The sequence below is a fragment of the Larimichthys crocea genome, chromosome VIII (assembly GCF_000972845.2).
Source record: "Larimichthys crocea isolate SSNF chromosome VIII, L_crocea_2.0, whole genome shotgun sequence".
Taxonomy (NCBI): domain Eukaryota; kingdom Metazoa; phylum Chordata; class Actinopteri; family Sciaenidae; genus Larimichthys; species Larimichthys crocea.
Window position 1 is genome coordinate 8182009 of NC_040018.1, and position 22452 is coordinate 8204460.

Consider the following 22452-nt stretch of genomic DNA (forward strand, 5'->3'; position numbering starts at 1 on the left):
ATTTTGCCAATCTTCTTAAGCATGCCATGGTATAATTGTTGATTGCAACCCTTTGCTTCGCTTTCGCCTCCCTATTATGAAGGAGAAAGAACAAAAAAGAAAAGAGAAACTTCCTTTAGAGGTAGACAACCTCCTGCTCATACGCTCAATATGCTACTTTGGGTAACCGGCATATAATTCCTGTCATTGTATACTGAGAAAGCTATATGAGCCAATTTTAACCAGTGATGCTGCATATTGCCTCCAGCCACCAGTGGCAGCAGTGAGCATGGTGGAAAATGTATTTTATATATATTTTTTTCTCTCTCTCTTTAGCAGCACCTGACATTTTTTTGAAATACCTCTGTGACTGAAATGTTCAGGTTATCTCTAATAGTATGGCGGTTCAACTTGTGTGGCTGTTGGACATCTGCAGAATGGCCACTCTGCAGAGAAGTGCTTATTCTTTGAAACCTGACATTTATCATTGATTTTTTTGAAAGTTAAATGAGCCAGAAATAGCTTAATGTGGGAATTTGGCCAGCATTGAACAGCACTGTGTGTGTGTGTGTGTGTGTGTGTGTGTGTGTGTGTGTGCATTACATTAAAAGAGACTCCCCAGTTTAGCATTGCGCTCTTCGTCGGACACACATATAGAGAAGAAAAAATAAAGGATCAACATCAGCATGACAAGCAATATTTAATAAATGTTCCTGCAGGATCTTAAAAAAAAAAAAAAACTTAAAAATACAAGAGGAAATTTGGGAAGATTGAACAACACAATGCAGCTAAATAGACAACAGATAATATTGATATAACCTCCTTTTTGTTTAGATCAGTAGTGTTCCATTCCTCACAGTGAGCCCACTTGACCTTCTCCACAAGTACAGCAACAGTACTCGAGACCCCGAGGAGAGACCTAAAACGGCCATCAAACTTCCACCACTAAAAACTTGAGTACGCTCTGCCCTATCAAGCTAATGATCAATTATTAATATCCACAATCCTCAGCCTTGATGTGGCTGCTTGGATATAGAAAGCAGGCAATTATGTGTTACTCTCTTATTTGGGTTTTGGCCGGCTCCATCTCCGGCCTGCCTCTCCCTCTCCATGCGTTGAGCTCCCCCCAATAAATATATAACAGATAGTTCCTCTTAGCACACCACAAGTTCTTATTAGGGCCCTCTCATTGCAGATATCCAGATCCAGATTAATTTGTAATTAGTCTTGAGTTGTTGAGCCTCTGAAAGATAAAGGATTCCAACTCCCATTCTATTCGCCCCAAACACTGACGATCACTTAAAAAGAACAAACGCGCTCGCGCTTGATAAAAATAGCTTAAGCTCTGACTTATTTGTTTGGCGACAAATGCCAGACACATATGTCTGAATGGCTCGGGTGATGCTAAAGCAGAGAATAAATGAGTTGGTCTATAATAAAACTTGTCATTGTGTCTCTCTGCGTGTTTGTTTGTTGGAAAAAAAAAAAAAAAAAAAAAAAAAAGGGGAGGAAAATTGTTCAACAATTTCGTCCGCTCAGCACAGGCAGCCGTGGCGTTTGCTCGGCGCTGAGGCGTCGCTGTAAAAGCATAAAGTCGGGAAGAAAAAGGAAGAATTAAAAAGCTGTCTGCTTTACTTTTTTACAATGTAATTCTCTCTCCAGGAGATACCCCCTCGGCGGGTTTCTTTCAGGCTTCCCATTAATTTGCCTCCAAATTTCATATATCCCTCCACAGATAAAAAAAAAAAAAGAAAAAAAGATAAATGGGATAAAGACATATGGGCTTTTTTTAGGCAGTGCATGTGGGGTATGAGTGTAAAAAAAAAAAAAAAAAATACTGGAATAGTTTTTAGTCATTTAAGAGGACAGGGGGTGTAGAGGCATGGGGGGGTTTGAGGGTAGGGTGGGGGGCTTCAGTCTATTAATAGTTGAGTCATCAGTGCCTCAATGTTCTGAAATGGCAAATTGTTAGATCCCCAATGGTGATTATTACTTGCTGTCAATGACCTTCATAACAAATTAAAATTATGCGACTGGGACAGAGCGTGCTCTTTAATAGGCGTTATGCATGGGATTGTGTGTGTGTGTGTGTGTGTGTCTGTGCATGTGCTACTTTGTGCATGTAAATGTGTGTGTGTGTGTGTGTGTGTGTGTGTGTGTGTGTGTGTTTGCATTGGCCAGAGGGTGAAGGCCTCTAGCATTTAAAAACTCCCCCTCCCCTTCCCCCTCGCTAAAATCGGGGGCCTTTCTCTCATTTATTCTTAAAGTGTGGCTCTATCTCTTGTGGTCATTGTCTCGTGTCCGTACACAAACACACACACACACAGACACACACACACACACGCACGCACACACAGCAGCAGGATGTTTGCAGCCACAGTATAAATCTTTTTATTTCATTTTCCGAGACACTGGACAAGTTCATAGAAGAGGAAAACGGGACACGTCCTTGGTCTCTGGATTTACTGCCTGACCAGGCTATGGTGGGAGCGATAGTCTCTCTCTCATACACACACACACACACACACACACGCGCACACACACACACACACACACACACACACACACACACACAGTATGCATGCATGACGTGAGGCAGATTTACCCACTTTAGCTCCTCTCCACGGTGGCCTTGTTAAAAGTGCTCATCGCCCCTTGTGGTAATATATGTCTTTAAGTGCACATTTATGCTCCCGAGCTATTGATCATTGTACATTCCCCACCCGATAATTACTCCACCTTAATATGCACCCTTAATGAGGCTTAATTGATTCATTTTCATTGATGAAGAATAACGCCACTAATGGCTGCGGTGTGCAGAGCATTGATGCCACGTACAGTATAGACTCCGACCAGTGCCAGGTGGATTGAGGGTGGGATAGAAGTGGCGGTACTGAGTACGGAGTTTGATGATTGGCCTATTGTGCCTGCTGTTGATTTAGCATGCACGGGAATGAATAGGAAATCAATGGTGGCTTTAGGGAGGAGTCCTACTTTATTTAGTGTTAAAGGGGCAGTGCAACAGGGTGGCTGTCATCTTTAAGTGACAGCATGTACAGACAGAAGCCGGAGAAGATTTGACATTGTGACCTGCTCTGTTCTCATCTTCTCACTTCACAAGGTTACTTTCTTCTCTTTCCTTGTCCTCTCCTTTAATTTTGGCCTTCGTTCCTTCCTTATCCTACACCCTTTCCCATTTCTCTCATTTGTCTAAAACCTGTTCTCCTCTCTATCTTTCCTTTCTTTCCCAGTCCTCCTGTCATGTCCCTGTCCTATCATGCTATTCCCTCTTCGTCTCACTCTTCTTTCTCTTCTATTTCCTTTTGTTTCATCCCTTTTTCTTCCTTTCCTAAGACCCCTCAAGTCATCTTCTTTCCACTTTTCCCCCGTCCTTCATTTCTTTTTTCCCCCTCTCTCTTCACCTTGCCACTTTTCTTATTTGAAATCCTTTCCTTTCTTGCATCTCTCCATCCATAGAAAGCCAGCAGTATCCCAGTAAAAGAGACAGCGACCTAGTCATCCTTCACTAATGGTAACCACACCACTTCCTGCCAACACAGACTGAGAGGGGGCATGATGAATATACACCCTGATTATTATAGCACTACACACAAACACACAGGCACACTCACACACGTTGGCAAGTGTGTGTGTGTGTGTGTGTGTGTGTGTGTGTGTGTGTACAAACGCACAGACAAACACATTAGTAATTGCTCTTGTCTTCATGTCCTAAAAGACACCCACCTCTGTCCCCATCTGCCTTTTGTGCTCTCATGCATACATGCAGACAGTGGTGGACAACACACACATAAACGCACACACACACACACACACACACACACACACACACACACTCATACACCCTCAAGCATCATCCACAGCCTCTCAACGGGGCTATGATCACCCTGCTAGAATGATAAAGTTAGTGAGACATCAGTGCTCCCTCAGACATTTGTATGTGCGTGTGTGTGTGTGTCTGAGTGTGTGTGCGTGTGTGTGTTTGTGTATGTGTGTATGTCTTTTTCCAATGCTCTTTGAAGCCTGAAACAGACTTGAGGAGGGGGGAAAACAAAGGTGGGCCGGTGCCAGGGAGAAACTTATGGCACCATTCCTCTTCCCCTAGCTGGGCAGAGGCATAGCCTTTACTGAGGGAGAGAGCCACCTTCTGTCAGTCTGGGGGGGGAAGTGGGGGGTGGAGATGAGAGTGAGAGAAGTGGAAAGAAGAGGAATGGGGGGGAAGTAGAAGAGACAAACAGAAGAGTCATCGGTCAACACTGTCCATCGCTCCCACCTGTGTCGACTTTGGAACCTTTAGAAATGAAATTGTGATGCTGCGTTTTTGGAAATGTATTTTATTTTTTCTCTCGCAGCGATGCCCTTCACCCGATAGTTTTGGAGAAATAATCTTCACAGCATGAAGATCACACTCCCTGAATAGATATCCTGCACTCCCACACCCCCTTCATTCAAGAAAGTGCTTCAAACAAATAGCTTTAACGCAATTCTACACAACGGAAACGGCTACCCTTTCATTACCCAGGTTGAAAAAAGGGAACTATTTCTCCTCCTCCGCTCCCATCCTCTTCTTCTTCTTCTTCTATTTTTTTTCTCCCTCTCTCTCCCTCCTCCAACAACTCCAGTTTTAGTGCGGGCGTTCACTAATAAATATAAATGTTTGTGATTAGCATCTCTGCAGCACAGGTGCATGTTTGTTGCGAGGGGAGGCTTGTTCATTAATTTTCAGCCATGAAAAGTGCAGCGCGCCATGAACGGAGAGTCCAAATCACACACACTGATAAATGAACGCACAGATTGTTAATGTACCATTGTAAGGCTGCTGCCTCCACCAGCTTTGAAAAAAAAAAAAAAAAAAGAGGGCCTGCTGCCAAAAAGCAGGGCTACGAGCACACACACACACACACACACACACACACATAAACACACACACTGGGTCCGAGAGGTGTGGCAGAACGCTATTCAGAGGTCTAGATTAAACTGAATAGAGCTTTAGAGCGGGTGTGTTTTTTATCCTTACACATATAGCCAGGGATTATTTAGATCATATAGACAAGGCACCCCCCGGTGTGAGGCCTCTGGCTTGTGTTGTCTAATTAGATTTGGTAGAACTGGTATCTGCTGGTAGCGACGGCACTAGGAACCTTGTGTCCTGGTAGAACGGTGTGTTGGCACACTCCACCATGTGGATTGGGCTCTTTGGCGCTGAATGTGAATCTGTTTGGGTCCATCCCGAGAACACTCACCTCACGTTTGGCGGTAATACGGACAGTGGTTGGTAATCCTCAAAGTATTTATTTTTTAATTTTTTTTAATTGTCATCATGATGGTCATAATCATGATTTCATATCTGGATTAAACCAACAACCCCTAAGTCTGGGTTGACACATTTGCCCGGGAACGACACATGTGCATTATCTGAATCACAGTGTACTGTATATTTTTTAATTAGATAATGCTGCGCTAAATCTAGAAGCAATCCTCAATATGTTTTTTTGGAGATACGGTCGCGACTGTTCACGTTCACAACAGGACAGAGAAATACCGAGGAAGAGTAAACAAAGAAGAATAAATAAAATCTGCCTGAAAATGGGTTGTTTTTCAGGAGCTGCAAAAATGTTTTAATAGGGGACTGCCGAGCACCTGCCTTAAAATGTCGTTTCAACATCTCCCGAATGCCATTTTGCTTAATTGACTTGGAAATGGCCCAAATGTATTGCTGAATGCGATCTAATTAATATTAATAATAAATGCCATTATTAACATCAAAGAACATCTGGTGCCCCTGTTTACCCCACCGCCTTATATGTAACACATTCTGCTGCTGTTTTCATCTCACAAGCATTGCGCGGGTAAACAACAACTTGCTTTTCCTTTATTTTTATGTTTTTCTTGATTTTTTTTTTTTTTTGTTGTTGTTGTTCTCGCGATTTATTTCATCTCTGGTCTCATGTCTGTCACTCGATGGGGTCAATAGTAAAACAGCACGTATGAGGTGAGGATGCTGTAAAATTTGGAGCACAGTTGCTCTTTTCTAGTTCCCCCCCTGCTCCTCCTCCTCCTCTTCCTCTCTTCTGCTTGTTCTTCTTGGTCTAGACCTGGTTGCTATAATACCTCAGAGACTTCTCAGATCCCTGGTGTGCTCCCTGAGAAAAGAAAAAAAAAAACAGAAAATAAAAAAAAAATAAAAAAGCATCTGCACACTAAAAGAGCCTTGCATTAGGACTTTCTCAATGCCCATAAATCATGGACCAAATAACTTTAATCTAAAATTTCATTAAGTAGTCCTTGTCAGGTAGTAAAAGGAGGGGGATAATGCAGTGGTGTTTAATGATAATTGGTGTTTGGTTAATAAATTCTGCGAGTTCAGATTACGTTTTAGCAGTGGCTGGAATGCTAGCATCAGCAGTGTAACTAAACCTCAAATTGATTAACTCGCATGAACCAGACGCTCACAAAGATGGCAGTGGTCCAAATCAAAAAAAGAACGAAGAGGGGAAGGGGGGGGGCTGTGTTGGGAGGTGTGTGTGTGTGTGTGTGTGTGTACGAGAGAGAGAGAGAGAGAGAGAGAGAGAGAGAGAGGGAGAGCAAGCGAGCATCAGGCCGGATGGTGTTGTGTTGCTCTGGTGTAAGGAAATCAAGTCCCCCCGGGCGCATTTTTAAAAGCCTAATGCCTTTCAAATGATGTCATCACATTTTACTCTTTCTCTCTTTCCCCTCCCTCCCTCCCTCTCACCCAATCTCTCTTAATATCTTTCCCCTTTTCAAACTGTTTCCGTCAATCACCCCCCCCCCCCCCCCCCCCCCCCCCCCCCCCCCCCCCCCCCCCCCCCACCACCCACCACCCACCACCACCACCACCACACACACAACCCTCCCTCCCCTCCCTCCCTCCTACCCCCCCAGTTATTTGGCTACGGGGAGAGGCCGGCGGGCTTCGACGGGAGAGTCACGTGACGCATTAGAATAATGGCCGAGCAAGAAGCAAAACATCTTGTGTTTTTATGACTGATGTGCTTTTTTCCCCCCTAGTTTTTTATTTCCTGAAAGTGATATCATACTAATCAAAACCACAGAACGTTTAGAGTGCAAAGTGTGATTGAAAGAGCACCATTAAGGAACTGGCAAAGCAGCCCCCCCCCCCCCCGCCGCCTCACCTCCCTCCCCAGCAGCAAGGCAAGCCTCACCCCCCCGGCATCATACATGCACACACAATCACTGGTTTGCTGTTTATTTTTGCTGTTGTTGATGATTTCTTTTTGTTTTCTTTTTTTTTTTGTCCTCCAAACTGGGTGTGGTTGTTGTAAAGGAGTAGGCAACGTGCCCTATCCCAGGGGTACCCACATGAACACACACACACACACACACACACACACACACACACACACAAAGATCCTTATCAATTTATATATTTGTCAGTCAGTCATGGAGGCTGCCCCGGTGGCGTATCCCCTCGGTGGCGATGCATCGGTCGATCCGTTGCAAGATCCTGGTGACGTGCGGTCGGAAGGGAGTGAGGTGTCTCACACACACACACACACACACACACACTTACACACACACACACACACACACACACACACACACACAGTTGCACTTTCGCACACAGTTTCTCAGAGGGGAGTGTGAGTGCAGCAGACAGCAGGCAGAGTGACTGATACTCAGCCTGCCTCCCAGATGGCCTGCTCAACTCTGCTCCAATCTGATCTCAGAGCCTTTGTTCTGGCATGTTCCATTACGGCGCCGTGACACCAGTAAAGGCAGAGGGGAGAGGAGCTGGTCTCAGATCAGATATAGCTGAATTATACATGTATTTCTCTTTTTTCCCCCCCTCTGTGATATTCTTGTACTAGCGCAGTCACAGTTCTGCGTTTGTCATGTTTTTTTGTTTTAGAGGTGAGCGAGGGGTTTAATCGACGATCAACTCAAACTGTTTGGATGTTTGAGTTCGATGACACAAGAAGTAGCAGTGGTTTGAAAGTTTAATTAAAAGGTATTCTTTAGCGATTTTATCCTTGATATGAATTATGATCTTTTGTGGGGATCAATGCCAGAAAATGAGGTTTGGCTGAAATAAGCTCATCAGCGTCAGCCTGTGACACCAATTTGACGAGAGAGACACATTGGTTTGTAAATAAGGATCTTTCATTAAATATTAAATATCTAATGATTGTAGCAACCGTTTTTTTATTAACCCTGTTATGTAAGGAAGCATCATCCTCTGCCACATTTGCAGAAAAATAACGACAACTGGAAAACATGTAGTGATGTCTGCGTACCTAAATAATATGATTTTATGAAACATTTCTTAGTTTAAGGCAATGATACACCCACAGCTTTACTGGCAAACCTGCCAGCCTTGTACAATTTTTATTAGAATCTTTTAAATGACGGCCTCAATGCCAGTTTTTCTATTTTCGAAAGCAGAATTGTAGCAGATTTAAAGGTTGTGGATACATGTACAAAAACGTCAGCTCCTCCTAATTGTATAATAGTGTGAGCAAAGTGAAACTGTAATAGTAGCTGGCCTTTACAGGCTTTTACATAAAAAGTCAAAGGCTCACCTGTGACAATCACTTTAATGGTGCGTGTCTCCCACAGTGAATCTTCTTTGCATAAAAAAAAAAGCAAAGGATGAAAGATGTGGAATGAAAATCAATACTCGCAGGATAGTTACGGCTGGGTGTCAACAAGCGATCGAGAGTCTTTCTCCACATCACACACCCAGCTGTGAACGATGATGCCTAATATACGGGGTGACCTTCAAAATGTCATAAATGTGTTGTGCAATAAAGTGTCAATATTTGTGGTTATATGGAGCAGGATGACTTTTACAGTAATTGGAACAGCCGCATTAAAAGCTGCGGATCAGTCAACTGATTAAAGACAAGCGCGCCGGACACCCGGCTAGTGACGTGCGCTCTCAGACGTGTGGGTACCGATAGACATACGTGTACATACACCACATGCACACACACACACACACACACACATACACACTCACAAAAAAAGCAGGGAAGTATACTCAAAGTTCTGTTTTACCTTTGTAGTGTGTGTGTGTGTGTGTGTGTGTGTGTGGGAATGTGTGAAGCCCATTTATTATTGAAGGGCTGTTATATGCCAGGAGAGCACACTCTCATCCTCTCAGTAGTGTGTCTTCCTCTTACAGGAGCACTATTAACCCTGACACACAAGGACGTGTGTGTGTGTGTGTGTGTGTGTGACAGAGAGAGACAGACATGCAGAGCTTGTGAATGTGTGTGTGTGTGTGTGTGTGCGTGTGTGTGTGTGTGTGTGTGTGTGTGTGTGTGTGTGTGCCTGTTTGGAAGTGTGGTCTGCTGTTTGTCCTGCTTCTAATCTGTGTTTTGGATTTTTTAATTTTAGCCCCATCTGGGGTGGGCAGGTGGGCCACTGTCTGTTACACGATCTGGGGAATCTTTGCCAAAAAGGGATCTGTACAGTAGACCGCTTGAAATATGTTTATGAGCAGGCGACTATGGCTACAGTATGGTGCAGTCCTGGACCGGGCACTGGGGGAATTGTACTCTCACTTTTATTTATTTATTTTCTGTCCACAGGCTGTCTTTTAAATGCATTCAAATGAAAATGCAAAAGAACAGGGTCAGGGGGGCTGCAGCTGAGAAGTGAAATTATGCATTTTGATATTTTGCACACAATTTATGTTTAGGATTATTTGCATCATGCTATATGATGTGTTTTATAATGCAGGCCTCAAGATTTGTCAGAAAATGCAGAATTTCCTTTAAAAATGTTGCATTTTTTAAGTGGATTTATGTAGATATAATGAAACAGTGCTGTTTTAAATGTTCCATTTCAACAACTTAACAAATATCATTATTGAATTTATTTTTGCCGTGCCAGTCCCCGGTCCCTATCACTGCACTGGTGGGAATAATGGTCAACCTTGTTAAATGCCCCACCGCACAGGATTGTTTTTCACTTTCTCCCTCAGTCATCTTTTTCCACTTCCCTGGCTTTCTCTGCGTATCGTCAGACATTGTTTAAAAAAAAAAAACGATGCGAAAAAGCGAGATAGTTTAAAACCGCCATCCACAGTTAAACATCTGCTTTTAAAACCTAACTGTCTCGCGGCTTCTTCTTCTTTTTCTTTTTTTTTTTCTTCCTCCAGATTCTCGCTGAATTAAACCACACAGTTGCCGAGCCAAAGTAGAGGCAGCTGGTATTTAGTATCTGTGTATTGTCACAGACTTACATTTAGGTTGCCTTTCAGTTTCAGTTGTGATAAATAGCCTTCAGCCTGATAGCGGCGTCGCTGAATGGAGTTGTGTGTTTAGTGTCAGTGTGGAAGAGGACTTGCTGACTTGGGTCTTTCCATTCTGTAAACCTTATTTGACTCCCCGACAGAGGAGGGGTGGAATGGGTTGGGGTGTGTGTTGGGGGGGACGGCGACAGAAAAGAAAAGATTAGGCTACTGTTAAAAAATGTTCCTTATTGTGCAGCGTGGTTGCCTAAGTGGGTTGCTCGATTTTGATTCTTTCTTTCCGGCTTCCTCCCCTCCTCCCGACACACATACCAAATCATGTGCCAGATTAGAAAATAAATAACATTTTGAACTGTATTTGTGCTTCCTGAGGTCACGTGCGTACTGACGTGCTAAATAATCTTTTACCACGGAGGCTGTATATATTTGTGTGTGTCTATGATAAAATACAGTCTACCACACCGTATGTTTTTTTTTTTCACCTCTGCAAAGACGAGATCAGTGTCACAGATCGCTCATGACCACAAAGTTCATCATTTCTCACGCTTTGCCTACCAGTGCCCTCAGATGAATAAACATCCATGTAGATATGGCAGCCCGTGCAAAAAAAAACAAGAAAACTTTTTTTTTTTTTTTCTGTGTTCTGCGTCATGCGCGTTGATGTTGAACCTCCTGCACAGCAACGTCCATCAAATGCCATTAGAACTGGTACAGATATTTTTAATTTAACAGCTACAAGACACAAGACATATCAAGCATCTGTTGTCTTTTTTTGTTTCTTTCAAGTATTCTTCTTTTTTTTCCCCTTCCCTCTGTTTTGAACTTAACTGTGTCGCTCAGGCCCTTTAAATTCTGCACCCATGACTGTCAGCACATCACAGGCTCTTAACCATCCGTACAACAAGGCCAGTGTGTACAATCTGATGATGACACCCTCACCTCAGATTATGCTGCTGTCAACACATTCCCAGGTTGTCGTCAGTCATTTTAGATTCATATTCAGGAGGTGATTGTGTTGATAACAGACTGCTGTTGCACTAAACTGTGCATCATCGTTTTTTTGGCGTGCGGAGGAAGCGGCAGAGGGCGGGGTCAAAACCGTTATCACCCTATCATATCTCTGACAGCTACCTGTCAAAATCAGGTCGCAGGAAGAGATGTGAGGAGATCCAGCGATGCTGACATAGCCAAATCTCTCTCTCTCTCTTTCTCTCTCTCTCTTTCTCTCTCCCCCACCACTTTTTTTTTTCTTCTTCTTTCTCTCTGTCTTATTTTGCATTGTTAATTTTCACTGCAATCCAGCATATGCTTAATAGGAATGATGATGATAGAAAGGATAAAAAAAGAAAAACAGGAAGAGAAAGGAGAGGCGGTGGTGGTGCAGGTGGTGGTGTTGAGAGTGTGTGTGTGTGTGTGTGTGTGTGTGTGTTTGATTTGAGAGGGGTGGAGGAGGAGGGGGGGAGGGTTGTATCTCAGGACTATGGTGTTTCTAAAGAAACTGAAAAGCTTATGAACTGTCAGCGTTCTGTCAGGGAGGAAAATAGCGCGGCCCGTGAACCTGTTTGATGCGTTTGACTTTGTGTGGCGTTCGCACATTTGAGCGAGGGGAAAAAAACGAGGGACAATGAGAGACAGACAGAGGAGAAAGAAAGAAAGGAAAGAATAAAAAAAAAAGAAAAAACGTGTTGTGTTGTGATGTGTGGAGGGGCTGGTTTGAAGTGGCACTCAACACACCTTCCATTTGTCTCTCCCTCCTTGTGCTGTCTCTGTGTGTGCTCCAGATGTTGGGGAGGACTTGGGGAAGGCGGCGGGGACCATTCAGCCTTCTCTGTCCCAGCATCGCGAGCGGAGCGTGGGCTCGTCCTCCAAGGATTGCCCCTACTGTGGCAAGTCTTTCCGCACCTCCCATCATCTCAAAGTCCACCTGCGGATACACACAGGTCAGTAAACGTCCACGGATGTCACTTCTGCAACGCATAGACTGGATTTCTGCAGCAATTAAACATTTATTGTACTTCATGCAAAATTTACCCCTCTACTTGTACTGACATTCCTTCTGGGGTTAGCCTGACATATTGGTTTATGAATATTGGCCTAATCAGATATTGGAGTCTATCTGCCTCTGACATGATGGATGTGATGCAAATTAATTGATTGCATATTAGTTTTGTAATTGATACTGCATTTTTTGTCTCTGGGATGCCCTTAACATGGATTTTTTTTAAATGCCAGACTACAAAGTAATATGCTGAGATACATTACAAAGAAAGAAAGAAAGAAAGAAAGACAGATCCACTTACAGTACAAACTACCTCCGTCCAAATTAAGTGCACAGATGGTCACAGTTCCCAAATCACAGTATCACAGTGTCCTGAAAATAAGCAGTACCATAAGAACCCAGTGATCCCAGTTCATCAGTAACACATACTGTAATTCTCACCTAAATCATTATCCTGTTTAGTGTTCACATATTTTCTGTGCGGCCTCATCAGATGTCTGATTTTAATGTGTTTCCTTCAAACTGACAGAGAGACAAATAAAACTGGGAATATGCGTTTCCGAGCAGTGTCCCTCACTGAGGCTTTAGGCCGTTATTATTCTCTTTTTTTTTTCATACTCATCATTTCATTGAGCTCTAATTAACACAACAAGGGTTCAGTGTCCTCCGATGACATCACTCAGAGGGCAATTTCACACTCGCTAACTCTCAATAACTTTCAAGCCAAAACAAAGCCGGCCTGTCCACAGTTTAGGGATATGCGTGAGAGCATGTGTCTAATAGATTTAGCTTTATTTTTCAGTCAAGCATCCTAACCCTCTGAGCTCTGCCCATACATCTCACCAACCAGGGCTCAGGCAGTTCTGTGACAATCTGTCCGCTGGTTGTTACTGCGAGGTTAAGGCTGCAGTCAGAGTAATGATGTGGACTGTGGACAGTAGCCAGGGTTCTAACCCTCTGCAAGGTACAAACGCCCCACTGACTATCCAGGTTAAAGTCACAATTAGACCACGCAGAGGTCACCTTACAACAAGGACGCCTGGTTCTAGCTGGTGGGCCTGGTGTGTAAAGTGTAAGTTTGTAAGGTGATTTTCTGCCGCTCAGTTCGTCTCACGGGGAGATGATGTTTCCAAACTGCAAAGAGGGAATTGGGATATTTGGAAACTTTCCAATCGCGGTGCTGAGGAAAAGTTATAAATACCGTTAGGGCAAATTATATTTATTTATTATTAATTCTGCAAAAAGCCCAGATAATAAAAGCGCCAAAATTCTTGATTTCTGTTATATCTAACACAGTACGGTTCATTTTAGAAAAGATCGCAGATACAGAAAATAAATCTGGTTGAGGGTTAGGCAACATACTGATGCACCACCCTCTCCCACCTCACTACATGAAGGGTACTCTGTTCCCTGCAGTCTCGAAGTACAGAATCGCCCGATATGGACGTAATTTGTCAGGATACTGGGCTGTTTATACAATGACACCTGATGAGCATTCGTCCAAAACTCAAATATATCCCACTGAAATATGTATGTGCAGCCAGAGAAATTTAACGACTGATGATTAATTCAAATTTTAGATAATCAGTGAGAAATTACTATTGATCAAGCGCAGGGTATTCACATGGTCAGAGTTGCAAAAACTGAAAATTTACAGGGAGGAAACAGTTAACCAACCCTTTGTCCAGTCAAAGCATGCTTGAGCAAAGCATTAAGGTCCTCACCTACAGGTTACTTTGATCACCAGGATAGGAGTGCAGTAAAATTCATGTACATGTAAAGGCTTTGATAATTGTTGAAAGAACACGAGGTCCCTGTAGGGTTTCTGGTTTTGTCCTGCAGTATGTCATCGTGAGACTTATGTCACTGGACCCAACACAATCATATAAACATAAATATGGATAATAAATCATGTCACAGAGTCATTTCCCCTTCTGTCTATCAAGGATTTGTAACCCTCAAGATGTTCCTGAAAAGAGTCCAACCATCCAGTCCGTTTTATTTCAGTATATACACAGATGAAGAGACCACCAGTACCGTGACCCCTTTTTGCTTCCCTTAATAAGACGCCTCAGTTCTTGAAAGGAATTAGAGGAGAAGCTTGTACTTGTACATGCCAACGTGTCTGGTGTATACTCACATAATTAGAATCCCTTTGTTAAATAGTGCATCCAGGTCACAGCCAAGGATGGTGGTGGTTTTCGGGGGGGGTGCATCTGTTATCTGGTGGTGAGAGGCTTGAGTTATGTCTGCTTTGAGTAGTACAGTAAGGATACCCATGAGGGCCATATTTTATCATGGAGGAAGCAGAGACCTCAACCCAGGCTTGGCGTTAGATCATTTGGCAAAACACACACAGACAAGTAAGCCCGTCTAATTTCATCACAGCACAGTATATTTAACATTTACACGTTCATATCTCCAAAACACAGTCTAATAGAAAGCTTAACCTTGAGTCGTTGTATGTGCAGGAACAAAAGTGAAAAAGGTTAGTGAGGATGTTTGTCTTTTGGAATGGAATGTATCTCTGGATGTGGGCCCATCTAAGCACAGCTTTAGCATAGTCTCCTGCACGTGGAGAGAAAAACAGCTTGATGCATCCCCAACATGTGGCCTTTAAATCATTCCTATAACCTAATCATACGAGCTCCACTGTGACATCCTGATTACATCCACGAGATGACTTTTACAGTGGCTAAAGATCCCTCGCTGTGCTCTGGTGACAATGCACAGAAATTCACAGATGACAGCCAAACCTCCCTCCCGCCGCCCCCCCTCCTACGCCCCCTCCACCCCTCAGCTTCATCCTAATGCAATGTGAGTGACACAATGGAGTTTCGGTGGAGGCAGCATTGTGCAACGCGACGCAGGAGATTAATGAGCGGCTAACGCCAGCTTGAAAGGAATGAAGTGAATTTAAATTTCTCCAAAAGTTAAAGAGCTAATGTTACAGTATTAATTTCCTCTTGAACAGTGAGTGGGAAAATATCCATTAGCAAAATTAACCACAGTTTTCTAGGTAGCTAACATTGTGCGGCTGTGGCGCTACAGTGTGGGGCCACAGCTAATGAACACACTGCAGAGGGTGATATTTCATTATACAAATTAATGCTCACATTTTAATGGGAAAGTCACATAATGAATCTAGGCTTCAGTGACAGCAATTAGAGGCCCAGATTGTCCCCTTCTGGACAAGGCACTATTTAGCAGTAAGCAGCTGTGTGTAAAAAATAAAAAAGGTCCTCGCTCTTGACAATAGCCACACATAACTTCAGGCAGGGCCGCATAACCAATAAGAGTCCCTGCTCACCTTTAAATGAGAGGAGAGAGAGGAGGGAGGGGAGACAAAGAGAGAAGGAGGAGAGGCAGGACTTGCCCATGTCACTTAACCTTAACCTAACCTTGTAATCAGGATGAATCAAGAGAGACCTGTGATCCCCCCCCTCCATTCCTCTCACCCCCTTTTGCCGCCTCCTTCCTCCTTTTTCTCGAGCGTCTCCCTCCTGTTACATTTTCTCTCAGTGCTCAGAGTTCTTTTCCTTCATCCCTTATCTCCATCATACAGTATCTTCAGAGCAACGACACAGCTAAATGTAATATATTTGCCATTTTGTGTGCTCTGATATACAAAGTTCATGCATTTATGACCCCCCCCCCCCCTCCTCTGTGTCAGTTGAACTGTTAATCCTGACAGCATTAGCAGCAACTCGCCACTAACCTCTTACTTAAAGGATAAGGCTGGCAATATTATTTATATCTATATCTATCTATCTATCTATCTATCTATCTATCTATCTATCTATCTATCTATCTATCTATCTATCTATCTATCTATCTATCTAATCATCTATCTATCTATATCTATATATATCTATATATATATATATATTTTTTTTCATTGTCAACAAATCCCATGAAAAGACCAAATGCAAGAATGAATTGATCCTACTACCAAGTATTAAAGCCTGATATATCTTCTATGCATAGAGCTCCATTGTTGCCCAAACACTATTAAAAACACATCAATGAGACACACTGTTGCACTGGGCGACATGTTAATTCATTACATTGAACGTAATATATTTTGAGTTAATCCCGCATACACCATCCTGGTGCTGGAAATACTCACTAGAGCACCATATGTGTATTAATTCACAGCGAAAAAACAAATGCACTATTTACTCATTTGCCAAATACTACAATGCCCACTCCGTGTGTGTGTGTGTGTGAGCTGTTTTTAAAGACTTACATCTTTGTCAGTGTAGGGAAGTAGGGAAGCTATTGGCGGGATTTATTCACAATAAGGAGAATATTGTAAAATACCAGCGTCATCCTGGTATGTCTCATATTTGCCATTTAGTCGGCACATTTTTACAAAGTTCCAGAGTTCATAAACTTTCCCCTCTGAGGCAGATGAACTGTTAACCCTGACAGAGGTGTTCTCCATTCACCACTAACCACTAACTTAAGGAGATATACTTAAAACAGATGTAAAACAGATTCTATCCATTATTCAGTCTCTCAAACATCCAACTGCTGTTTTTTTTCCATCCTTCCGGCCAAATGGAAATTCATCTTCAAGTATGTCATATCTATTAAGCCATTTTAATTGCCCCTCTGTACAGGTTCGGGGTATTTATCTTTACTTGTTTCTATGGTACTGTCACAATTCACACAAAGCCAGATGAAATCAGTACATGCAACATGAAGTGCAAACATACTGCGGAGGAGCAGATCCCAGCACAGCAATCAGGAGAAGGATGATTTATAGGCACAAAGGTGTCACTTAGATGTTTATGAGCTCTAGCTTTTTTCTTTTTTTTTTTTCACGTCAAAGCTAAGAAAGCTGCAGCGGTGCTTTTTTTTTTTTTTTTATCCTTCTATCACTCACTTTGCCGAGAACAAAATGTCCAAAGTAGTTCAACAAAGCCAGGATGGACAACAGCAAAAAAGTTTACCGTTCTATTTTTAACTCCCAAATAGCAATTTTCTGGTTTTGTGGCGGCAGTGATCTGTCATGTGGCTGGGAGGTTGTGCTGTTTGCGCTGATATCAATTAAAAGTGGATTAACGGGTACATAATGACCTTTAGCAGTAAATTGTGTGTAATGTTGCAAGGCAGGATACAGTATATTCCCCAGATGTCACACCAGGCCCCTGACGTATGATGGAGCAGATGTCTTAGCCAGTCCAAATGGCCCTCTAAGACACAAACACACATACACACACACACACACACACGCATACACACTGGCTCAGGCCTACGAGCATGCATAAACATGTGTTCACACACATTCCAAATGGTGCACACATACACGTACATAAACAAGTAGCTGCAGAAATGTACTTGTCGTCTGTCTCACTCGCTCCAGATATATTTAAATGCTTAATTTTAATGCAAAACTGGAATAAAGTGATAACTTCCCTGAGAGGGCTTGTATTTATTTTCAGTTTGCCTTACTCTGTAAACATCAAAGGGCCTGTCAAACATACAATATTCTGCGCTTTTCATTCCCATTTTAGATATGTAGATGGTACATTACTCTTTATTTCTCCCCCCCTCATGAACATTAACAACCTCTTATAAGGGAAGAAAAGACAGAGGAGGAAAAAAAAAGATCAGATCAGTCTAATTTCTGTCTAATTTGGCTCCTAGAATATCATTTTGTCCAGTTAGAGGAATTGAGAATGATCATTTGCATCAGGGACGTTTCCTTATTAAATCAGCACTGAGCCTCTGTTCAGCAGCTCACAGGAGAAGCACTTATTGGGTTAAAAGCTCATCTCGTATGGTTTATTTTAAATATACTCTATGCCTCATAGCCACTCTAGCGTAAGAGAAAAGATATCAAATCACTGTCTTTCTTTCTATAGTCAGGGCTATCTGTCTCTCTGCACGCTCCCTCTTCTCCCCCCCCCCCCTTTTTGTCTCTCTTATTCTTTCTCTCTCCTCTCTTCAACATCTCCATCTTCAATTTTCTTTTGTATACCCTCCTATCCGTTTCTCCCCTGTATCAATATTGTATTGAGTTGGTGTTTGTGGCCCTGTATTTGAGAACTCTGCAGTAGGTCTGCAGATCGCAGAGTCTTTTTCTGGAATGGTGCCCTCTAAATAATGATAAATTACTTGAGCAGTATGCCATTTGCTAATTATATCCATGATTTACTACACAGCCCGACTTAAATCATTCAAACCAGCCTTGCGTAACAATGCCTTTTTTCCTTTTATAAAATGGTTTCCATGTGTATAATCTAAACATTTTATGGCCACATACTGTATATATAGAAATGTGCATACACACAAAACACGTCAACCATCCCTTTTTATTTCTTTTTCCATCAACCTCCCTCCACCACCCTCCCCCTTTTCTCTCTTTTCACACAGTCACTGTTATCCCTTTAACAGAAAATTCTACTCTGGGAACTTTTTATATGTATATATTAAAAAAAAGAAAAGAAAAAAAATCAAGCTTAGCATTTTTTCCCTCTCTGTTCATTGTTTAATGAATCCAAATCTGGCTCAGACTCCAAGCCTATTATAATTGCTAGCAGGATGTGTTCTATTTCAACATAAGTATCATTTCAATGGAAGATCCACTTCTGGAATAATTCAGTATAATGCTGGTGTTATACCATTATCAAGAATATTCATGAATATGGATGTGCAGCATAAATAAATATATGTAAATGTTACACGACAGATTCACCCTTCTTTTACCACAATATAAATCTCTTTGATCTGCGTGTCCTGTAGTGAATCATATTGTTCTTTATCATAGAGCTTCACTGCAACAAGCATGTGGTTCACATATGTTGCCTGCACATTTCTTTTCTTCTTCTTCTTTTTTTTTTTTAATACTCATTGACTTATTTTTGCATCGTAGTGTATCATCCATATTTTCTTCCCAGTGCACCGCAGTGTGGCAGTCGTTGCAGAGATCTTACGCCGCGGCTGATTTATGTTTCTCAAGATAAACTGCAAATAGGGAATGTCCGAGAAATTGCACTCTCATCGCCAAAGCACAGGACTGACAAGGCCAGGGGAAAGAAAGAAAAAAAAAAGGCGGCACGATGACCCCCAGTGCAGGCAAACTCACACATCCGTGCACAGATGCACAGAAAACACACACAAACACAGACCTAGCCGCACCCTCAGCCCCAGCCCTTACCCGTGCAAACACAGATAGCATCGAGACAGTTTTGTTGTCAGTTGAAAATATTATCTCTTGTAGTGGACTGAAAGCACCATATGGTGAAATGTTTTTTATGGTGTTGATGTGAGTGATGGCTCACTTGGCGGGGCTGGATCGAGCTGGATCGACCCATATTCAGATGCCTACTCCACACCCCCACCCTCGTCCCAATACACACACACACACATAACACACACACATGCAATAACACATACACACATCAAGTGGAGCAGAGCTGGTGTCTGTGGGAGAGCAGAGACAGGGGATTGTTTGTTGAATGCAGGATCCTGTTCATTAACACTTTGTGTTTATTTATTTATAGCGTATATATATTTATTGATTGTGTATTTCATTCTGTGCTTTATTGTTTTTCTTTATAAACTTCTTTTTTTCACTTTCTTCCCTCCTCCTTTTGTCAGCATGTGTTTTGATGCCAACTCAAAGAGACACTTGCAAAATATTCTCTTTTTTTTTATATTAGTTAATGAAATGCATATCTTTTTTGTGAGCTCTACTCATTTGACCTAATTTTCTTTGTTCGGGGAGGTTACATGACCCTAGGGTCCACATTCCCTGCTCCAATAAATAGATTTTGATATCCAGTCAATCTAATAATCAGGTTAATTATTCACTGTTTTCCCTGTCTTTCCCTTTCTGTTTCTCTGTCTTTTTCTTGGCCTCTCAGGAGAGAAACCCTACCGGTGCCCTCATTGTGACTATGCCGGCACCCAGTCTGCCAGTCTGAAGTACCACCTGGAGCGCCACCACCGCGAGCGTCAAAATGGCTCCACCACCTCAGGCCCATCTTCTGGCCACACCGCTTCTTCTGACCACAAAGAGGACCACGGGAAGACAGCCGGTGGTGGCATCTTTGCTCGACCAGATGTTCTCCGTAATGTTTTCAAGGGCATGCCTCCAAACCTAGACTTCAGGGCGGGTCCACTGCTGCCCCATCAGTGGGCGTCGGCTGGCATGATGTCTCCACACGACCGAGATCGAGAGCGGGAGCGCGGAGACCGCCGCTTTGACTCCTCCTCAGCTGAGAACATGAAGGCTGCTGATGGCCCATCCTCACTGGTCTCAACAGCGACAGATAGCTTCTCCGACCTAAGCAGGGCCTACCAAAGCATGATGGGAAACGGAGTCCACTTTCAAGGTTCTCTCCAGGCCTTCATGGACAGCTTCGTCCTCAGCTCCATGAAGAAAGATATGAAGGACAACCAGAGTCCAGCCCAGCTCCAGGCCCATTGCTACCATGATAACGGTGAGCCCAAAGCAAAGAGGGCCATCTCAGCTGACCAGGAAAGGGAGGAGAAGGCTGAAGCCAAACAGAACTCAGCAGAGCCTGGCAAACCTGGGTCCCAGTATGAACCACTTGATCTGTCTGTGTCAGTCCGGCCTGAGTCTGCATCTGGATCTCTCCCTGGCTCTTCAGTCACCATCCACGATAATGTGGCATGGCACGGCTGCCTCTTCTGCTCCTTCTCCACCGCCTCGGTGGAGCTCATGGCTCTGCACCTTCAGGCCAACCACATGGGAAAGGCCCAACCCCAGCGGTCTGATACAGGCAAGGAGCTTCATGGGGAGACATCTCCCAACACTTCCACCATTCACCCCAAGACCTCTGGTGTGGCCCTTGACAAAGATGGAGACAGAGATGGCGAGAAACACCAGGGAGGCTGGAACAACCACATGGACCAGCCTTACAACCCCTTCCAAAGTGACTTCTACAGGCGGTTTGGTGGTTTGTATGATGGATCCCCAAGGACCAATCAGGCCCTTCAAGGGTACATAGCCCCAGTAGAACAGGGTCTGGAGCTACCTAGCCAGACCTTTGGAGGAGCATCTTCAGCTGGGGATGACCAGATTGGTGAGAGGGGCTCCTGTGGAGATGCAGAAGAGGATCGGGTTGGATCAGATGATGAGGTGGCAAAGGCTGGTGTACACAGTGCTAGTGAGACTCCCTCAACCACACCCAAGAGACAGCAGCAACAGAATCAATCTGATGAAGAGGAAGAGGAGGGAGGAGTGGCTGAAGAGGAGGATGAAAGAGATGAGCATGGACAAATGGACATGGAGAGAGAGGAAGAAGGAAGTCCAGCTTCAGACCACCTCCAGAACCACCCCAAACAGTTCCAAGATGACTCCTCCCTGCCCCCAAGGAGTGGAGCTGGTCTGGCAGCATCTTCCTCTGCTATGAAACCACTTTCTCTGGTTCCCCAACCCAAGAATCAAGCTCTGGCACTGGAGAAGCAGTGGCAGCAAGGCCTGGGCCTCCTGTCTCCTGGAGGTCCTCCAGGACTGTTGAAGGCTGAGCAGCAGACCCACCTAGAACAGCAGATGAACATGCTGTCTGTCCTCAGAGCATACAGCAATGACAACCTCCCCGCATTCAACGGCCTGGGAGGTGGAGCATCCACAGGGGGCATGAAGAGGCCAGATGCACCTGGTGAGTGTATTTAACCCCAACTGGCACTTTAACTGCTGTTAAGCACACAAGCATATATATTTACACACACCTACCTACTAGCACAAAACCACACACATAAAAAGCTGTGAATGCACACGTGTTTGAAACACAAATCCAATTTCCCCAGAACTGCATAGACATAAACACTAGATACACAAGACAAACACATATACATTTTTTTTTCCTGACACCCACGAAGGAATCTCAGACACTCACTAAAGGTCTCGAGATTGGCTCTGAAGTGATTTCAGCCTTATTTCAAGCAAGTTTAGAAGCTATCAGCCTGGCGACTAGCAACAGATTAATCTTTATTACACGTTTATATTACTGGGAGTGCAGCGCCTCCCTCCCGCTCCACAGCATGGAGGGAATAACCCTGGATGAGTCAGAGCAGGACCTCAGCTCCCCGTGCCACCTCCTGCACATGTCTCTTAACTATCTTAGCTCTCATAAAGCCGGCTCCCAAAAGCCCATTACTTTATAAGACTCGTCGATCTATGACCCTGTGAAAAATGAACTGTCAACTTTCATGATTCTGCTAAGGTTACAGCCGC

The 22452-nt window shown here is 43.5% G+C and overlaps 1 protein-coding gene and 1 long non-coding RNA gene across 6 annotated transcripts in view; one reads left to right on the forward strand and one right to left on the reverse strand.

The window, feature by feature from the left end:
* znf536 (zinc finger protein 536) overlaps positions 1-22452 on the forward strand; it is a 218659-nt gene that overhangs the window by 131447 nt on the left and 64760 nt on the right. For all 5 annotated transcript variants that reach the window (XM_027281278.1, XM_027281277.1, XM_027281280.1 and 2 more), the window contains 2 exons: positions 12019-12177; positions 20114-21877. In XM_027281278.1, coding sequence (XP_027137079.1) covers positions 12019-12177; positions 20114-21877 — 1923 coding nt within the window. The remainder of the gene's footprint in view (positions 1-12018; positions 12178-20113; positions 21878-22452) is intronic.
* LOC109142666 (uncharacterized) overlaps positions 1459-22452 on the reverse strand; it is a 41126-nt gene continuing 20132 nt past the window's right edge. Inside the window, exons 2-5 of the long non-coding RNA XR_002043034.2 lie at positions 14377-14459; positions 12538-12608; positions 11972-12161; positions 1459-6140 (exon numbers count right to left, since the gene is read on the reverse strand). This is a non-coding gene — a long non-coding RNA (uncharacterized LOC109142666). The remainder of the gene's footprint in view (positions 6141-11971; positions 12162-12537; positions 12609-14376; positions 14460-22452) is intronic.